At 34.1% G+C, this 21,052-nt stretch overlaps 1 protein-coding gene across 3 annotated transcripts in view; it reads left to right on the forward strand.

Moving 5' to 3' along the window:
• Positions 1-21,052, forward strand: part of LOC145943681 (uncharacterized) — an 80,066-nt gene that overhangs the window by 55,445 nt on the left and 3,569 nt on the right. For all 3 annotated transcript variants that reach the window (XM_083051423.1, XM_083051425.1, XM_083051424.1), the window contains 4 exons: positions 9,794-9,987; positions 15,052-15,164; positions 18,974-19,215; positions 20,807-20,961. In XM_083051423.1, the coding sequence (XP_082907549.1) occupies positions 9,794-9,987; positions 15,052-15,164; positions 18,974-19,215; positions 20,807-20,961 (704 nt within the window). The remainder of the gene's footprint in view (positions 1-9,793; positions 9,988-15,051; positions 15,165-18,973; positions 19,216-20,806; positions 20,962-21,052) is intronic.

Genomic DNA, 21,052 nt, shown 5'->3' on the forward strand with positions numbered 1-21,052 from the left:
AAGTGCAGGAACATCGCCTCCCTTTCTCTCTCAGAGGGATGCTACTGCAGGACGAGAATGCCAAGTGTACGGCATTGAGGCTTCCTTATCTAGTTGCAGCACTCTGCGTAGGAACAATGTATCGGCCATCGATTTGGTGCGGTATTCTGTCTACAAATGGAACATTCAGTAGATACGCTACCAGAATATATATTTCGATCGTATAGCTTCCTCGAATTTATGTTTAAATCGGAACATTTTCAAATTATTTCACGATCAATCCAGAAGAAAAAATATCGATTTATTTTAGAACAAAATTCACTGTATTTTTGCGGAAATTTTTATTTTTCTATATCATCGGAGAATATTTCAATAGAAATATTTTTATTCGAAATATTTAGATTTTATCTTTAAAGGGTTCTCAAAGCAATATACATACTTGGCTGTCGTCTCTTTCGTACTAGTTATTCGGTAATATTTTATTCATTGGAGAAGTGAACTTTTTTCAATAATTTTTTGTTATATTTCTCGAATCCTCAAAATGACACTTGGGAATTCATTGTTGAGTAGAACATTTTTAGAATTTATTGTTTCTAGAATTGATTTATATTTAGACACACAAATAGATAGAATTCGAATAATCTTATAAAGAATAGAGAAACTGCGAAAAGTCGCTAAAATTAAGGTTCCACCAGATGCATGACGATGCCGGCAAATTAAGATGCATAGCTTTCATCACGTCGAATCTCTTCTCAAGGAAGAAGAGGTTGATTCCACTACTGCTTGTCATTTCGCTTTGTCGCGTTCCATTTCGTTCAAATTTTTAACACTCAATCACTGAAATTGCTTTCTATCGCATAGACGTTCTATTTTTCATCACTCGGATATATAAAAGAAAAAGTATAAAAAATTACAATATTGCAACTTGATTAAATTTTAATAGGGATATACTAAAGGAATATTAATTAATTGCTTTTATTAGCATGCAATAAAAATGTCTTTTGTATTATTATAATATAATATTCATATCATGTTTCTTTCTAGTATATGATATTCACATTATATTCCTTTCTGTATTTCGCTCTGCTTTCGAGCAGTGGCAAAAATAAGTAATTTACTTCAGCTGCATTCAGCCATATAGCGTTTCACGATATGACTGTTTCGCTTATTTCCTAAATTAATGGAAACATGAGAGCGAGAATACGCGATAGCCGGCGCGGCGGCGCCCAACGCGAAGTTTCACAATTAAAAGTTTCTCGGGGCCGTACGATGCGTATACTATATTCGCGCGAATAATTTATGCGCCGAAATCCGGTCTTCGATCCCCGCAGATAAACGCGGGTCCTCGGTTTACGAGCTGGAAAAAGCCATGAATATTTTACGCTCGCTTGGCAAAACAACGCTACCGTATTCAAATGAATTGGCTGGCTGTTCCTTTGAGATTATGTGGACAATTGCTTTCGCCATTATGATGATTAACAAACATGTTTCTATAGGCGGTCTATATTTGCTGAAAAAAAAAACCTATTTATAATTATTTCCGTTTGCTTCTTTTTAAATTTTTTTTCAGTCATAATTAATTACTAATTGCTACTTACGCTATTGCATAATAATATTTCTCGTTTTAATTATTACTTTTTTTAAAAAAAGTAAAAAAAGGTGGCAAGTACATGTGCCAGAAAAAAATTATTATATATATTTACAAAATAATATTATTTTAACTTTTTTTAATTAAAATTTTTAAATTCTTTTATTTGTATTAATTTCTAATTTTTAATTTTTCATAAATTTTTATTTAATTTAATATTATTCTTCTATTAATATTTTTAAACATTTATATATTTAATTGGCACAATTTTTAAATATCATTATTTTTGTAGATTAAAATAATACTATTTTGTAAATATATATAAGTAATATATATAGATTTTTTTTAACTAGCGCGTGTATTTGACGCCTTTCTTTATTTCTTTTTAGAAAAGTAAGTTTTTATGTACATATACATATACATGTTGCATATGTATATCGCTGTTACTTACATGTAACTTACAATTAGCGTGAGATACTATACCGTGTCTCTTGATAAAAATCACTGCTCATATTAATTGTAATTGTTTCGCATTTCTCGTCCAGAAAAATGCAAAAAATGTCGATCTCAGAATGATACACTAAATTTAAAAGATTCAAAAGAGTAAAAATTGAGACTATTATTCTTGCCGATGCGTCAGTTAATCTAGGTCGGTGGAAATTCATCTTGCTAACTTTTTCCCTCAGATATCGCTGGATCGTATAAACATTGATGTGCTTTACGCGAACCTCGGCTGCGCGCGTAATCGGCAGAAAAATTGTGTATTTCGCTATCGGGGAACCGTGATACGTAAATATGCAAACGCGATTATAGCTTCTGCGCGCGCGGTTGTTTATTTTTTTTTTTTTGAGGTGGAAAAATCTATGAATGCCTTATCGTGAGAAATGCTTCTGCTCTAAGAATTGAGAGCACGGAGACGAGATAATTTTATCTAAGAATTGGCTAGAGAGAAAATGGATGAATTATATGCCGAGCACGTTTTCATGCTAAAAATCTTTTTTTAAATTATATTTTAATATTACATTTCTGGATCGATTCATAAAGTCAATTTTGCCTTTATAAATAATTTTTACGTCTGCTCTATTTTATATTATTTTCGTAATTTAATTTAAGTTTTCTTTTATGTATGTTTTTTTTTTATTTATTCAATATGTAGAATTTAGGGAAACATTTCGCTGTATTTTGTCATTTATATTATATTAATGTTATTTAATTAAATTTGCATCGTATTCTTAATCGATGATGTACAATTTATTTTAACTTGCAACTTAATTTATATTTCTCTCTCTCTCTCTCTCTCTCTCTCTCTCTCTCTCTCTCTATATATATATATATATATATATATATATGTGTACCGATTTAACTTATGATTACACGAGAAGCATTTCGTTGTTTTGTTATTTATGAGGTAACACATATCGTGCGAAGCGCGAGTCACTCTCGCTAGTGGAGATAAATAAAACGTGACATCTACACCGCCATCACCTCGTTCGAGTAAAGTGCGGTTTTACTACTGTGCGCCGCAGTTAGACGTATCTCACGGGGGTTCATCCCACGTATCGCCGGAAATAAAGATCTCGAGTTTATTGAGCTCCGTTCTTTAGTCGGCGGCGATTCGCCTCCTCGCCGACACCTGAATCGACGCGGCTTGTAACTTCGAGGAGCTTTATATCGATTCTGAGGACTCCCTTTCGTTTAGAGTTTCGATTAGAGCGAAACATTGCGAGCTGCTGTGCGCGCAAATGGGAAACGCGAGAAATTTCCACGAGAATTCTGATATTTTCCGAAAAGAGATGCTGGTTTAAAAATATTTACTAATAGATTGTCAATGTTTCTGTTGCAATTACACAAAATATTATTAGAAATTTTTTAACTCTCCCTTTTTAGAACATAAATTGTATTATAGAGGTGCGTAATTCTATGATGGATAGAATTAAAACTATGATAGAAATTTGATAGATTTGAATAGAATAAATCGGATTAAAATTGAACTCAATTTCAGACACGGAAGTTAAGTAACAATAATTTTGAATAAGTTGTCCAATTTCCCTTAGCTCTTTGTTTTTCTGTCCTTGTTTGTCAAACGAAAATCTCTCCGGAACACATATTGTAGATGAGCTTTGTATATTTTGCCTAATATAAAACTAAATCTTTTTCTCTCTTCTGCAACATACAGTTGAACTTCATATAAATTGTACATAGCAGCTTCGTAAATCGTGTCGTCTTGAAAATCTGAACTGCTTTCTCGGTAGTTATTGTGTGAAATAAAATCGCGATCCAATTATTGTTCGTATAAAAAAAAATATTATCTGTTGAATTTTTCTGCGCGCTTGCAGAAATGTATATTTATATTGCATTTGAATAAATATAATAATATATATTTATAATATAAATATCTATCTCATAATATAATGAGATTATATAACAATCGTGCAGATCTTGTGCCAGAAAAAGAAAATGCGAGAGAAAGTGCGACTTTGCGCGCGAATGCTGTTTCCTTGCTAGATAAAAAAATCTAACGAGATTCTTTTTTTTTCGCTATTACTCGCTGTAAACGATCCTATTAAGGGGGATGGGAAATTTGATGCGTGCGCGCGCAGGTTGGAGGCCAATTTTCGCCGATTTAATTTCACCGATTGTACCGCGCGGCTGCATTGTTTGCGCTCGGGCGTTTGCATGCGATCACTATGCAGTTCGATATCTCCTACCAACCGGCTCTAAACACATTTGATCGTATTCATAAAATGGTACGAAATTTCAATAAATTCATTATTAAAAATGATCCGATAGAATATAGAATATATAAGTTTTTTAAAGATACGGATGATAAAATATATGAATGGTATATGCAATATGTTCGAGGGATCAAGTAATACTTCTCATTAAAAATTAAAATAATTTATCCTCTTAAATATTGAATTTTTAACATAAAAATTAATTAAATAGAAAAGTAAAATATTAGCTAATTTTATATAACTTATTATATTTTCTCCCGTTTTTTTTAACTGTTGATTTTAAATATGTAATATTGACTTTAAATATGTAACTATACATGACGTTTAAAGATTTTGTTAAAGTAATACCTATCTAAAATTGATCGAAGAAATATTTCGTTATATATATTTTCAGTTGAGAGACGTAATTAAATCAAATTTTAATTAAGATATTAGAATTAACCGATGATACTTTTACTTGAAAATATTGAGACTTACGAAACCAATCGCGATATTTGAAATTCGCACGAGACGAACGTTACAAACTTTTTCACATTTTTGCATTCGCGGATTTCGCGGACTGAAAGAGACGCGAGAGGAAAGAACGGTCCGCTCAATAATTTCATATCGTCGAGTTTTACGATAGCAGTAGTATAGCGACGGAATTCAGTTGCGATTTCGCGTAGAAAAATATTCGGCGTGCATGTACAGGGAGAAAAGAAATATCCGGCAGAACAGTCACGTGTCGTGGACCGGAGAGACGAATGAAAGCGCGTAACCGATATGGATATACGCGCGCGTAGCTCTCCGGATAGAGAAAGCCGTATTCAATGGAAATCCTATGGTGAATCGCTGTCGCAAAATACGGGCGCAATGGAGAATCGCTCGTTGGAACCGTCGCATTAGCTCTCCTTCCCGTTTTTTGTCTTCGCAGCACGCGGTATCCATTGATTACTGCAGTGAAATCACCGGTATATCTCTTTTTAACGATGAAGGCATTTCATTCCGACAATCTCAAGTGCACAGAGCTGGAAATACATTTTTTTTACACATCTTAGCGCAAGTATCATCTCTTAGGGTCGATTGTTCCAACTTCTTGGTAAGTTTTACCCGACAGGTAGCATATTTTCGTCTCTTTTCAGATAAGTTCTAAAAAAGAGACGAAGATATGCTACCTATCGGGTAAAACTTATCAAGAAGTTGGAACAACCGGCCCTTAATGAAGTTTTCGAGACGAAAACGTATATACAAATATTTTTCAACCTATATATTTCAAAAAGAAAATTGTTTTTCCAATATTTTCAAGAAACTAGCTTTTAACATTAAACTTGATGATCTAAACGTTTAAAGGTTTAACGTTTAAAGGAGGTTTAAAGGATTTACATTGTGCGTAAAATATATAGGTACGTGGTATCTTTGGTTGTTGTTGAATGTCTCGCTATTATAGGTCGTTTTCCATTCGCAATCTAATCCTATCTCTTTTCAAAGAAACAAATCTACGTACATCATGTATAGATAGATTGCATAGAAAATTGCGAGGATGTTTCTCGTTGAATCGATAAGATTGCATTCGCGGGCGGATTCGCAAGAAAACTCATGCGGAGAGATAGAGAGAAAGAGAGGGTGCATCAATACCATTCCTATCGTTCTTCACTGGTATGTATTGAACACGGGAGAGGAAAAATCTCGTTGGCGCGCAACAAGCTTGAGGAACAAAGTTTCCCCCGCGGTTAACCCCACGCGTATACTCCGGACGAATCAGACCGGAAGCCAAGTGAGGGTATAGAAATAAAACTGCCTGGCGAATAAAACGATCGCAGGCTGAAAGGTCTCCGGTGAAGATTTTATACGCGGTCAGTTCATGGCTTAAATCGACTTTTCGCGTCTCCGTTCGAACTATTTAAGGGATATATCTATATCCCCCAAGACATGTGTCTCGTCCATTGCGTCCACCTGATTTTACGGTGCAAACGCATCGTCAATAAATGCAACAGCGGATTAAGATCGCGTGAACGCGAATAAATCTGTCGGGTTTAAAAATTAGACTCCTCTCGCGTATTCTTTCTTTTTCTCTCTCTGTCTCTCCCTTTCTCTCAATTTCGCGGATGGTTAATTTCTCTCCCCAGCTCGTTCCGCGGTCGTTTTAGTAATTGCTGAAAAACTTCAGGTAATTGGCCCAATTTCGCGTAGTCCGCGTCCGAGACGGAAAAAGCACCCCACAAATTGCTTTTGCCCAAGGGAGAGATAGAGAAAGGAGGAGACAGAGAGAGATAAAGAGATAGAGAGAAACGATTTGCTGCCACGAGCTATGACATAGAGAATCCTTCGGACCGAAGAATAAAACGAGAGGCGCGAGATCTTTCCATTTCTGCGTGTCTCCGAAGATTCTCCGCGTGAAAACACTTGGAACGACGAGGCACTTTTACGTCGAAGTGCTCGTAAAATTTATGTTATCGGCGTAACATCGTCCTTATTATAGTTCATAAATTTCCGTGGCAGCCTTTATACGCAGGGTGTTAAAGGGGTATTTGAGGAAGGAATGAGTTAAAAATTGTATTCGCTACAAATTTTATTGCAAAATCGATAACTTGTACTTAATTTGGTTTCGCAGACGATGAAATAAAATACTTGAAATTTCTCACCGCGTCCATCGTTTCCCCCCTCGGTTGCCTTTTACTTAATAGAACTTCACGGATACACACCTACGTACATATCTGTTTTCCATGCCGCGCTGCGTCGCCGGATGGAGGTGGTGGTTAGGCATAAATTTTAGCCGGATGGTGCTGCGTTTCCGTCAGCGACGTCACGCGCAGAATGGCTTTCACGTAGTATCCTGTCAACGCGGCCGTTGAAATATTAAAATACTCGTCGTTGCGACGATCGGTTCCGAAGTCAATTCTTCTTATTCCGTAGAAGGAAACATCCGTGGAATATATATTCGCGTCACGGCTAAATTTATCACATCGCGGCGCGGTCTGTGAAATCCACCATGTTAACATTGAACGTTTTTCCACGAACATCGTATAAATTATAATATAAAAATACCTATGATATATTGACATTTAATCTGTATTAATAAAAATGATATATTTTAATACAATTTTTATATATAAAATTTTAGTATTTGTTATCACAATGTATTAAAAATGTTATTAGATTTTATATAGATAATTTTAAAAATATATATAAAATTACATGCACACATATCTTATACATAAAAATTGGATGAACATCGAAAAGTAAGAGATCTGAAATTTAGTATATCTTTTTTAATGAAATTTTGTGAAAATTTTGGAATATTTTTAAAATTAATTTTTCTAAAGCGAGTGGAAGAGCCATTTTATCATAAATTTCAATGTAAGATCTCTTGTCGTCTATATCTATACGCGTATGTGATATGATGTATCTCGCAATCACGATATCGGCACGTCAAGATGCATTTCGCGGTGCGACGTTTATCGAAGAAATTGCTCGGAGCAGCTGCTTTTATCGCGAAATCGAGCGAGAATCTCTCCAGACGTTAGAAGATCGTTAAAGATTGATAGTCGGCGATACGGAAGAAAAAAAATACAAGAAGTGCTCATTGACAAATTGATACAAATGGGCAGCGATCGCATTTCCTCGCGCTTTCATGTGCTTCGCGCGTTCCTCGATTTGCGGAAACTCTCTGTTTTTATTCTTCGACGATGAATCGCGAGTGTTTGTTATAAGTATATTGTTTGTTCCAAAAATAATCCAAGTCGAATTAAAATAGTTTGCTTTATTTTATTATGCAAATGTCAATTTTAAAAATCTTTAATATCCAAAATTATAATACGTTCTTTTATGAAGATAAAGAAACTTAATCTTAGATTTTATTTAAAAAAATGCATTTATTTCTAGTACAACCTAAATTTTGAATAGTATTATTAGGATATATTTAAAATTAAATAAATGTTTAAATAAATATTTTTGTACCCCAAATTTTATGGAGAAATTTATAGTTGAAAGGAAGACTTTAAGTACGCGACACACGATTGATGACCTCTATCGGATTACTCGATTTGTACTTCAATTTTTATTTTTCCGGTCGATTTGCAAAGAGCCGCGTGGCAGAGTGAGAAAGTCGAACGAATATATCGTCGCCACGAGATGGCACGAAAACTTTTGACACATTGTAGCGCGAACCCCCTAACTCTCCTAAAGGAATATATCTGTAGGGATGATGCCTGCGGGACCGCGCGAGAGACTCGATTTTCTTTTCTCGATCGCGAGACATCACGACGCGCCCCGGCACATCACAAAAGTGGTAACGAGTTTTCGCCACTTTTGCGAAATTGTTCCGCGGGTGAACACTCGACAATAATGTCGTATGGACGCTCGCCCGCGAACTTTCAGACTTTCCCGCAACAATAGCACGAGTAACTATACTGTTTTGTTAACTTGCGACGAAGACAAATCGCAGTGACAAAATGATTTCGCGAATTTCCTCTTGCGTGCTTCCGAGTTACATTTGTCTATTGTTGTAAAAAATTAACTATAATTATATTAAACAGAAAAATCAATGTGTCATTAATGTACATAAAGTCTCGATAAAAAAATCTCGTTCTAATATAAATACGCGTAATTAAATCTTATAATAATTACAATTGTTTCTTTCAAGCATGAGATGATTCATTTTAACTTTCTTTAAAACACATAATTTGTTGTAAACTTTGAACTTTTTCCTTTTATCGCGCATCAGAACAAGTTGTATTTTCTTATCTTATAAGTTTTGTCGATATGGGAATTGTACTTTATTTCATTTTTAGTAATTATAACTTTCTATCGAGAGTGATAAATTCGATTCCTATCAACTTTTCTCGAAGAAAGAAAATAATTTTCTGTATGTTTTAAAACATTTTTACTTCATTATCGAGTCAAATTTTATGAAATGGCAGTCCAACATTTTTGCATCGCAAATTTTGCAATTTCTCTCGACGCGGAATTGCAACTATTCGACAAGTTTTGGACTGGAGAACGATGTATACACCCAGAGCATCCATTATTGTAACACACGTGCGGCTATTCCTGTCACGAAGTGGACAGACAACGAGGTTGGCTTATGTGGTTGCACGAACCTGGACTAATGTTACATCGGTCATCCCCCTTTCCGTCCACCGTAACATTTATCTCCGCCAGATTCGCGTGTCTGTGACGAGAGTAGTAGTTTCCAAATTTCTGCCCATAAATTCCTTTATTTTCTATTAATCTGCAAAAAAAAAAAATCTTCGCGTTATCTCCGTGATTGTAAATTCAACGCAGGCTTAACGGTCAAAATTTACGATGTGAAATTCCCGAATCGACTTTTTAGAATCACAATATATTTTTTCCTTAAAAGATTCGCACGGTAAAATTGTTTCACGAGAAATTTCATTTTGATTTAAATTGAGTGGATTTTTTTTACTGCAATTTTACGTAACAAAGCAAATTATGTACGACACTCGTAGATGGATTGTAGCGTCTCAATATTTTGCTCGATGTTAACTTCCAGAATTATGCGAGGAATGGGCGTTGGCGAACAGCCGCGAATGCGTAGAGGGTGGTTCGGCAGGCACGACCCACGGGGAGGAATCCGAGGATACGTCCGAGGCCAGGTTCACCCTCAAATATTTGGGCAGCACCCTCGTCGAGACACCCTCGAGTGAAGAGGCCACGGCGGAAGCCATCAAGACCGTCATCATCATGGTGCGTATTTGAAATCTCTTCATGATTTACCTTCCAAACTTAGCAACGTATTCTGAAACAGTCTCTAAACAGTTAACTTCTAGCCTCATAATTCTTTTTGTAATATCAAAGTGTATACTTAAAATTTTTTTTGTATAAAATAACGTGAGTTTGTTTTTTTTTTTCATTTCTTTCTTCGTTGATTTATTTTTTGCACTGTAAATCATTTTCCAAATTATTAAACATTAGGAAATAAAGGATTATATTGTGTCCAATTTGCGAATTCTGTCATATATTTTGATTTACATTCTATATATGTATATTATACAATTTTAAATTTACATTTTTAATTTAAGAAAGTTTTTACATTCTCACTTTGGAAACTAATAACAGAAAAATAATGTAATAAGAGGTTGCACTATATTTCCTTATGTAAAATTGTACTTTCTTCTGTGTACAAAACGTATAAAATCATAATCAAAAATATAGGTATTTATATTTCTCTGATTGTTTTTTTAAACACAATTTACAAGCATATTTACATTACACTTTATACCGCGAACAAGTGTAATATATTTTGCGCAGAATTTTAAATTATTAAACTTTACAAGTTTGACCTTTGTCAAGGGGGTAAAAGAGAGAGACAGAGAGAGAGAGAGAGAGAGAAAGTAGGTTTGCCATCCGCGCCGGAGATTGCCACTGTATTATTTATCGTCGAAATTGTATCGCACCGCGTAATTTACTTTAAACCATTTTCCGACGCGGCCGCCGTGAAGAGAATTTAATTGAAATTGCAAGGTACTAATTCTGCGCGTAGCCACGAGTCCGTTAATAAAGCTAATGAAAATGAATCGTGATTACTTTGCGCCACGTTCATTCGCCGCTTTGTCTCTGTCACGGCTGACGAGGAATTCGTCTAATTCTTTTTCTTTTTTTACTTTCCGTGCTTTATTGTTCAACAGCCTGCGGATGTAATCGATAAAGATTTCGTCGAATCATAATGCGTTTTCCAATCGTGACTATTGATGCGCAGAGTTCGGAAATTGAAGGCATAGAATAAAAAACACGATGAAAAGCGAATACAAAGAGTAATACAAAAAGTAGCATCAATTAGAAACGTTTGATTCAATTTCCGCTCATCCGTTAATTACAGTCTTTGTACGTGAAATATTGTGAATATCGCTTATATTGTTTATAGAGTTTTATTTTTCTCGTACGCGAAAATAACATCGAATATTTTATTTTTGACACTTTATTAAAAATAAAAGTTGATTTAAAAAATAAAATTATTCCGATAAAAATATTTACAACGAATTTTATTGCATAGAACTTTGCATACTTTGAATATAGTGTTTGTATTAGTAATTAATGTAACATCAATATATTAATATCGTTTATTTATCAAATTAAGGTTAATTAATTCGATAAAAGGACTACAAAAAAATATTTAAAAAAATTTATTTTATCATGAATCAAATTGAAAGAAGAAATCGAATTCGGAGATTATAAAGTTCTTTCAGGTTCGATTTAATTTAGTAGATTTAGTGAAATTCTTGTTGAATAACGTGATCAGGGAGGAAATAAATTTATGCGATTTAGCCACGATTCGAGGAACATAATTAATTAATAATGAAACTTTGCGCGTCTCATATAATTCCAATTTCGAAGCGATTACGACTCATACCGCGAGATTATTACATGGACAACATCGCAGAAAGCGGTAGTGTTTGTATGCATGTATTTCGGCAATTTCCGAGATAGTTATTAACAGGGAGGATTCAGTCAATACATGCGATGAAACCACGCATGCTAGCGAATTTTGCACATTTCGATATGATTGATAATCTATAATAATGCTAACAATAAATTTATAATTTATTATAGTACAATATAAATATAAATATTATTTATTTATAACGTCCGACGACATGTTTATAACTTTTACGATAAAAATTATTTATGCGAAGGAAATTTCTCTCTTTCTTTCTATAATATATTTATAATTTAATTAAAATATAAATATAATTTATACACAAATTTATACAAAATATTGCATTATATAATATTCATGACACAAATGCATTCAAAAAACGCGATCTAACTGTAAACGCGAAACTGCAAGTCGGAATAACAAAAAACATGGAGTACACGTTGCCCGGTTTGACTGTTCGTGTTGCACTAAGCTGCTTTGATTCAAACGGGTTTTGTTGCATCGCGTCTACAATGTCGAATAAGAACCCCGGCTGCTGCGGGTTTTTGTAAACGGCAAGCATGTCGATTTGGATCGATTCGAAAGTTTCCCGACGCGCGCAATCGTATTCCGCGTCAGGAAACTTCCTGATCAAAGCCTTCACTTGCACCTCGTCTTTGCGCTCGTCTAAATGCCCCGCCGGACTCGTCTCTCCTCTACCGATTGATCTAGCTCCTCTCTCTCTCTCTCTCTCTCTCTCGTCGTCTTTTGTACTTGCGTAATTGCGTCCATTATATTGTTAATTCCTTCTCGTAGCGTCGCAGCCATTTCCCGGGTTGGAAAGAGAGTTCGTTCCCCATTCTTCCAATTCTCATCCTTTGTCAACCGTAGGAATAATAAATTTGATCGTCTATTTTAGTCTTCCATTGGGAAACGAACCTTCTTTTATTAGAGAAATTAATCGTATATATAATATATAATTAACTGCGAAATGTAACTTTCTTGTTAGATATGTTATACTACGAACTGATTAACTTTTGGACACTTACGTTTCAATTTTTATCGACATGCCAGTTAAACACAGACATATTTTCGTCTCCATTATTTCGAGATAATTCGCTCTGAGTCTCACTAATTAAGGTGTCTCGGTCGCGAAGTAGAAGATAATGTTGTTCGCGCGACTAATAGCATCGTCTTGCCTTGTCGCGACCATAAAGGTAACTCTACGTAGTTTCCATCATGTAACTCTTGCCCGCAAGTTCTCGCTGATAATGGTATTTAGTGTTTGCGAGCAAGAAGCTCACTGATACAAGACGCACTAAATTACCGCGTGACCTTTTAGATGTAATTTGAATTAATTGACATAAGACGGTGCTAATAAGTTGTTGCTTGTCAGTCAAAGAGAGATAGGGTATCTAGAATATTGTGTTGCGATCAAATAAAAAAACTACAAGGAAAAATTGTTCAGTGAAAATATTTTAATATTAATTTTCTTGTTAAAACAAGAAAATAATTGGCATTAAGATATTTAATTTATCGAAAAAGCGGGAAATGCGTATTATATTCTGTTTCTCGCAACAAATAGCTGTCGAAAGCATGGTTGAATAAGTACTTAGTAGCATTACGCTCGTTGTTGAGAATTAAACGTAGTAATTATAAAATAAATGAAGAGAGAGAGAGAGAGAGAGAGAGAGAGAGAGAGAGAGAGAGAGAGAGAGAGAGAAGAGAAGAGATTATTGAACCTTGTTATCGCTGCTAGATTCCTCTTTTTTCACGAAAGGATTCGTTAATTCGTTGTGGAACTTTGTGTGCGATTATATTTCTATTTTATATCATTTTACTCAGGATTATTGTAGAATTTTACACAGGCTCGACACGAATTACAATCCTCGTTCTAATAATTGTTGTTGTTATTTTAATAGAAGAGGGCAAAGAATTTAATTAAAATCTCAACTGACCTGTAAAATAATTTTACAGATAATAATATCGTTAATGTCATTATTAAATCATAAATATGAAATTCAATACAAGATTTATCTTTGCCGTGTAATTAGCTTCTTGTATTTCATCATTTGTTTAACGATAATATTGATCAGGTAAATTTAAATTATAGGAAGAATCAATTTTTAAATATCTCCTGTATTCAAATAATTGCATTAATTCGAATCAGTCTGGCCGCTATTACATTCACTCTACTTATAATAAGTCTATTTGCCCATATTTCATGTTCTTAGCTATTTTTATCTGCGAAATTGGAACCCGAGACGAAAGCTCCAATATATTTAAATTAAATTTTCAATTTTTTTTTTTAGTACTGTCTTTAATATATTAAATATTATTAAAAGACGCGATTGTATCATCATGAAATCCAATTAATCAGATTGCTAAGTAGGGATTAGACGAACGTGTATCCCTCTCCGATCATGTATCCGCGACAGAAAGGCCCGATGCAGAATCCGCTCGAGAATCGCAGGATTAAGGAACGTTCCGGAATTTCGCGTGATTACGATTAAGACGGCGGAATCTCTGTGCGCTGGTTAAATTGTTAAATGGACCGCTTAATTCGCGTGAAACCCAGTAATTGCATCGTCATGGAGCGACACGAGAGCCTACGGTTTAGTGACGAAATATTGGATTTCCGAAAAAGGTAATCTGATCCGCTGCTTTATTTTATTCAGGTTTACGCCATGAATTTATTCTTCGAGGAACTTCCCAAGCTACTTTAATGATAGTTTCGATAAACATTACCCTCTGCTTGAGTAAACGACGAAATTATTGCTGAAGCGATGGAAAAAATCTAATGTTCAGTGATGAATCGGTCAGATGATCCTTTTGAGATTGCTTAGTCAAGATTTTTATGTAGGATTTTTATATGTGGCTGAAAAAATAGCAAAATGTTTTGTTTTCTTAATCAAAGATGTTAGAAAATAAATTTAAAAAAATGATGATGTCGTTTTAATGAAACAATAATTAAAACTGACAGACTTTTTTCTCTTCCTCCACACATACGTCTTGATGAAAATTATTATATAATACAAAATTATTATATAATACAAAAATAGAATCAACAATGATATTTTATCGCGTGTATTATAATGAGATCTTTATTATTATATTTTGTATATTTTTTTAAATATAAAAATGTATGTCTTATGAGACATATATTTTTTATAGAGAAAGTCTTAAATTAAAGAATATTTCAGAATTTTTATAATATTTTACTTTTTTTAAACATTTTTGGCTTTTGTATTATATCAGTTTATGTTACAAAGAATTTAATCATGAAAAGAAAAATAGAGGACAAAGATACTTTTAGGAAATTAAATTTTATCTGGCAATCGGCAAAAGCTCTTGCACATGATTGCACTTTATCCCGCCTATTTCGTTTGTTGCAGGCGAAAGCAAGCGGAAAAAAGCTGCAAAGGGTCTCTTTGGCTGTGAGTTTAAGAGGAATTAGAATGACGGACTTGGCCACCGAAGAGGATCAGCTTCAAGTGTCGATATACAGGTACGTGCATTGAGATTTACATAAATTCTAAAGATGTAGAATAATTATATATATGAATCACATATATATAGAATAATTATATTAAATACAGAATTAGCAATTAAATTAAAAGCAATTAAATTACGTTAAAAGTTTACATAATGGATATTATATGTCGTGATATAATAATAATTCGATTAATTATTATCTCATTTTAATCTAATCGAATATAATTATACACGCGAAGCGAAGTTATATTATTCTTTAGTAATAAAAATTGCAAATACATAAAAATTATTATTGCAGTGCATGCATAAAAGTATTAATTATACAATGCATAAAAATTAAATGTTTAAGGGCCACTTCGATCAACTCTGATTAACTTTAATCGACGATTAAACTATATTTTCAGTTTGAAAAGAGACAATTAAAGATATAGTTTAATCGTCGATTAAAGTTAATCAGAGTTGGTCGAAGTGGCCCTAAATGTTTAACAGAAAGTGCGATCAAAAAAAAAAAAAATAGAATTTGTTATAAGAATCTTTCGATCATATCTGCACTTCTATTAGACTCGCACGTCTCCATATCCGCTACGCTGTACATCTCGCGCGAGACTAATCGTCAATCGTCACTCGTCACATTCGTCACCACTGACCGCAAGACTCTGCGCGCTGTCGCCACCTGTTGGCGAAACCTAACTTCACGGCCAAGCTTCAGTGCCTCGCCTGACGAGACCCGATAGCTCTCTTTCTATCCCTTCCATTAGATACGAGTATCCCATGCGTCTTCCACGCTGCACGTTTCGTGAGAGACTAATCCCCACCACCGACCACAAAATTTTGCACAGTGGTGTCGCCAACTAACGGCGAAACCTAACTTTACAGCCAAGACTGAAGCCGAGAGCCGAGAGTCCGAGAGTCGAAAGTCGAACCACAGTATGTGGCCGAACTCGGTGAAGAGCACCACGCTTGACTAGGCTCAAGATCTCTCTCTCTCTCTCTTTCCTTTTTAAGTACCAAATATATTAATTAATTATGCAGTGCATTCAAAATTTAATATTTAAATTATTAGAAAATTAGAATAAAAAGCAATTTTACTTTTCATAGTAAGATTTAAATAAAATAGGAGAGCAATACCAATAAATAATAAATTAATAAATCATTAGTTTCGATATTTTTACTCTTAATATTCACGATATATTGCTTGCTGATGAGTTTTGTCGTCTTCTTTTTATCTCAAAAAGGTCGTCTCCCTTGTTAATACAATCTAAGCAGTCTTATAATAAATAACAAAATCTGCGCGTTTTTTTTACCTTTCTGGCCTTTTTTCTACCTCAAGAAAGAAATATGACGTATTTTATTCGATACGGCAAAAATATAATGGTAACATGACGAACGAAACGCAACGATAAATAATTGTTTTTCACGGAACATGCACGACTGAAATTTTAATCGCGTCGAATGAAACTCGTTTGCTGCATGTTTTGCCGGGAGCTAGCCGCGACGAATTATATTCAATGTATACATACACATATACATATACATGCATACATACATGTATGCATATGCATGCATATAGTGAAGAGTTGCATCGACAATTCAACGTAATGACGACATGACGATGACGTAGCGAGCGATGCGATATGCACGATTTCGTTGCGGAAAATTATCGGCGCGGTTATTTCCGATCTGTTACTCTGATGTAGCTCTTTATCGCTCTCATCAAGCCGCCGTTCGATTTGCAGATTGCGAAATTTTCAATCTCATTAATGGTCGAGAGGATTACGAGTATTTGACGGCAATGATGATTTCGTTAGGCCCGATTTGCGGCGCGTTTTATGTAATACAAATAATATATTCCAGCCACCGTAAAAATATTCTTTTGATATCAAAAGTAGACAACATTCCACAAATACACATATATTGTTAATAATAAAATTAAATATATCGAGTTTAATTATAGATTAAGTAAAAAGCAATATATATATATTCCGCATTTTATTTTAAATCTATATATTTACTTTATTGTGATATCCTGAATGGATTTTCTATTTGGAGAATATTGGATTTTTTATATAGAGACTATTTTTTATTCTTGATTTATTTGAGTCTTTATATAGGATATTTTCCACCAGTATATATTTAATTACAATTTTGTGAAAAATAATAATTGATCTAAAAAAAGTTCATATCGAGAGTTTTATAATAAAGAACCGATGTTTGAATTATGTATAAATCTTTTGATGAATCAGAGAGATTAAAAGCGCAGATTAAATGCTTTTAACTCTCGATCCGTAATATTGGTTTAGAAGACCCTCATGTGCTCTTCTTTTTCTAAAAAAAAAAAAAAAAATTTAATTTATATTCATAAGTTTAGCTATGTAGATAAATGCATATTGTATGGTTAATAAAGAGTAAGTCCACGGTTGAATAAATATAGAAAATTAAATATTGCTCGTCCGAGGATCTCGGTTTTACATTAGAATACATACATAAAATCTATGTTACGGACCAAGAGAGTTAATCGAATGCAAGGGTGTCTGTGATAAAAAGAACAAAGTTGCGAGGAGGCCGGAAGAGAGTCTCGCCGAATTTTCCGCGCGATGCGAATGAATAGAACTTTTTTGCACACTCGCGATAATGACATCCGCGGACTCGTTAGACCAGTCGCGTAATTCTGGACGAGGTCGACGGTTTCCATTGTTAGCCCTTCGCCGGACTCAGTTTCCGCTTGTTCATAATGCACTCGGAGGTGTGCCGAAGTGGCGAACGAGAAATTTCACGGGGACGTGCAAAAAAAAAGAAAGAAAAAACAAAGGGACTAAAGAACGAGGGGTGACGTGTCGGTCATAAATTCCCTTAACCCTCCTCGCCGTTTGGCGCCGTTAACGACGAGTTAATTAACCGGCCTACAAAGACGCGCGGCTGAATAAAATTAAGCCCCTGGATTAAGAGCGTTAAAAAGCATTATTTCGGAGCCGAATGGTATTATTGGATCCTGCCAGTAATGCCGTAACTTAAAAATTCATGAACCGAGAGAAAAGGGAAAAATAAAGTCGAAAAAAAAAGAGAAGAATGGAGAAAAAAAGAAGAAAGATTAATGTTCCAGAAAACGAAATCCCCCGTATGAAAAAAAAGATTATTCTACAAATTAAATTTTTTTTTAACGTAAGAAATTATTCTATAGATGCCCTACGTACTTATTTTGTTGCTATTTTATATAGTATACTAAACATTTTAAAAGTTATATAATTATTATATTTTTCACACATAGGGGTGGTATATATATATTTATTATTTTATTATATTACTATACTTATATATTTTAGTAAACGGAACTTGTTATGTAAGATAATGTAAGGGATGAAAGAGCCTCGGAGCGTCTTCCCGAGTTCCTTCCTAATACACCAGTTATAGCACTGCATCCGTTCTTTTATAAGCGATGCGTGCCATACATATTAACCCCTTTACATATTATATTATTCTCGCTTCCCTTACGGAATTTCGGTTCTGCCCTTCAGCGAATTTTCGACCATTATATTACGGCGCGAACATTCTAATGTGCAACATAAACGGAAGAGGCTGCTACCGCAAGCGGTAAATGTAAATTTACATCGCGCAGGATATGCATAAAAAGTCGCGCAAACTCTGACGTGAGATTATCGGTATTGTTGAAGACGCGCAGTGTATATTGAGATGTACATAAAGTAGATAATAATATCTTATCTCTTAAAAAAATAGATACATATAAGAAAGAAGTTATTTTTAATAGAAAAAGTAAATTCTTACATTGTGTAACATAATTTGGACCTCGTTACCCATTTGTTTTAGGATCTCGTACTGCTCGGCGGATGCGACACACGATCATGTGTTCGCGTTCATCGCGACGAATCTGAACGAGACGATGGAGTGTCATGCGTTTCTTTGTCCCAAGAGAAAAATGGCTCAGACAGTGACACTAACTGTAGCACAAGCCTTCAACACGGCTTATCAAGCGTGGCAGTTGTCGCAGTCCGACCCCAGGATCCATCACGCACAAGATAAGAGTCCTCCTTTGACAGGCGACAAGACTGGTGAGGAAATTTTGATGATATTATACTAAAACGATTATTATCGTCTTTCAAGACGATATAGAAATTTTTTTGTAAAAATGCAAGAAAATTAAAGGAAAATTGAAAAATAGGGGGAAAATAAATATGATTAAAAAGTTCTATAAAGGATGTTAAAGAAATTACAAATTTTTAAGAGAAATTAAAATTAAAAAAAATTGTTAATTATGTAATTAGAAATTTAGATAAAATTACAAATTGAAGTAAATACATTTTCTACAGCAGTTAAATAATTATTAATTTAAGCAAAATTAGAAGCTCTTACGCGCGATTAAAACGCGAGTTACGCGCGATTAAAGCTCGAGGAAAAATTAACTATATTCATCATCAAGTGAGTAGAAACGGAGCCTATTCTCGTTTTTTTTTGCACTTCGGAAAAGTTACCTCTTGCTTTAATCTGGAATGAGTTTGGACGAGCGGGGATATAAAGGGCTGCCGCAATGATCGTGAAGTGTAGTGCCTATATGGGCTTTGCACTTAACCCGTCGAGAGTACGGATATTGCGGGGTGCTTCCTGGCACCGAGCGAAAGAGCCAGGAAATTATGCGTTAATATTGAGGATAGTGCACACACTCAACAACAATGAAAAGAATTGTAACTTCAGCAACAACTTCTGGACATTCTCGGTTATAATCCTCTTTCCTTTAATACTTTATTATATTTAAGTATAGAAAGTATGAAGCATTATAATTTTAATTCGTGTAATTTTGTACTTATTTATTAGATTGCTGCTTTGATAAAATTGGTAAACAAAATACTACAAGAAAAAGAAAATCAGTACAGAAATAATTTTCTCCTCAAAGTTTACTGTTTTTTATTTTTATTGAATATTTCTCATCGAAGGAGAGTATCGATTTCTTATTGTTAACATAATATAAGACCCACATTGATAGCACGTTTGTGCCGAAAAAATAAACACAAATAGATTGAATGTTTTTATAATCGATCGATTTGATTCTCGCTGATCGCGAAACTAGTTTGATTTTTAAATTAGTTTTGCAAGAATTTTATTTTATGGATATTGCATGGAAATATGTTGCTTTTGAATATTGCATCTAATATTTGGGCATACAGAGCTTTAGGAAAGTTCATATACGTGGTGCTTTATTTCGAAAATAAATATTTTCTTTACATCAATCCGCCCGCTAGAGAATTAATTCGCATTTTCAAATCTTTTTTATCGCGATAAACTGCATTTTTAAAGAATCTCCATACATATAATTTAAAATTGTTATAAATTTCGAATTTTCTTTCAATTCAAAAATCATGTTTTTCTAAGAGAAATTTTAACACATGGAGAATATTTGAGTTATAAATAATTCAAACAATGAAATAATTTGTACTAAGAGCTTTCAAGATGAGAGTGAATAATGATTTACTTAATATATTCAAGTGCTTTACGATACGATATAAATAATATTTCCTCGTTTATTTGTACACAAATCTATCTTTCTGTTCAATATTATCAATTTATTCATAAATAAAATAGATATACTTTTAGTTTGTACATCTGTTCGATACAGTCTAATTATTCGATCTGTATCTTTGATTGCAGATAACAATGAAAAGAAGAACGTCAGCGAGACAAAAACCACTACCGGCAAGATTAACGAGCAAAATAAGCAAAACAGTCAACAGCGGCGTAATGAAAGTCAGAAGAATTTATTAATTGATCTGTCGAACGATCCTAAGCCGGCAGGAAATTCATGGGTGAGTGATGAAATGCGAGAATCTATTTCTCTCTCTCTTTTTCGCTTTGACACGTCGTAGTCGTTGCTAGTATCCATTAAAAGGTGCCTGA

This window comes from Prenolepis imparis, unplaced genomic scaffold, assembly GCF_030444845.1.
Source record: "Prenolepis imparis isolate NDT839.2.m4 unplaced genomic scaffold, iyPreImpa1.0 SCAF_12, whole genome shotgun sequence".
In the NCBI taxonomy this organism is placed as follows: domain Eukaryota; kingdom Metazoa; phylum Arthropoda; class Insecta; order Hymenoptera; family Formicidae; genus Prenolepis; species Prenolepis imparis.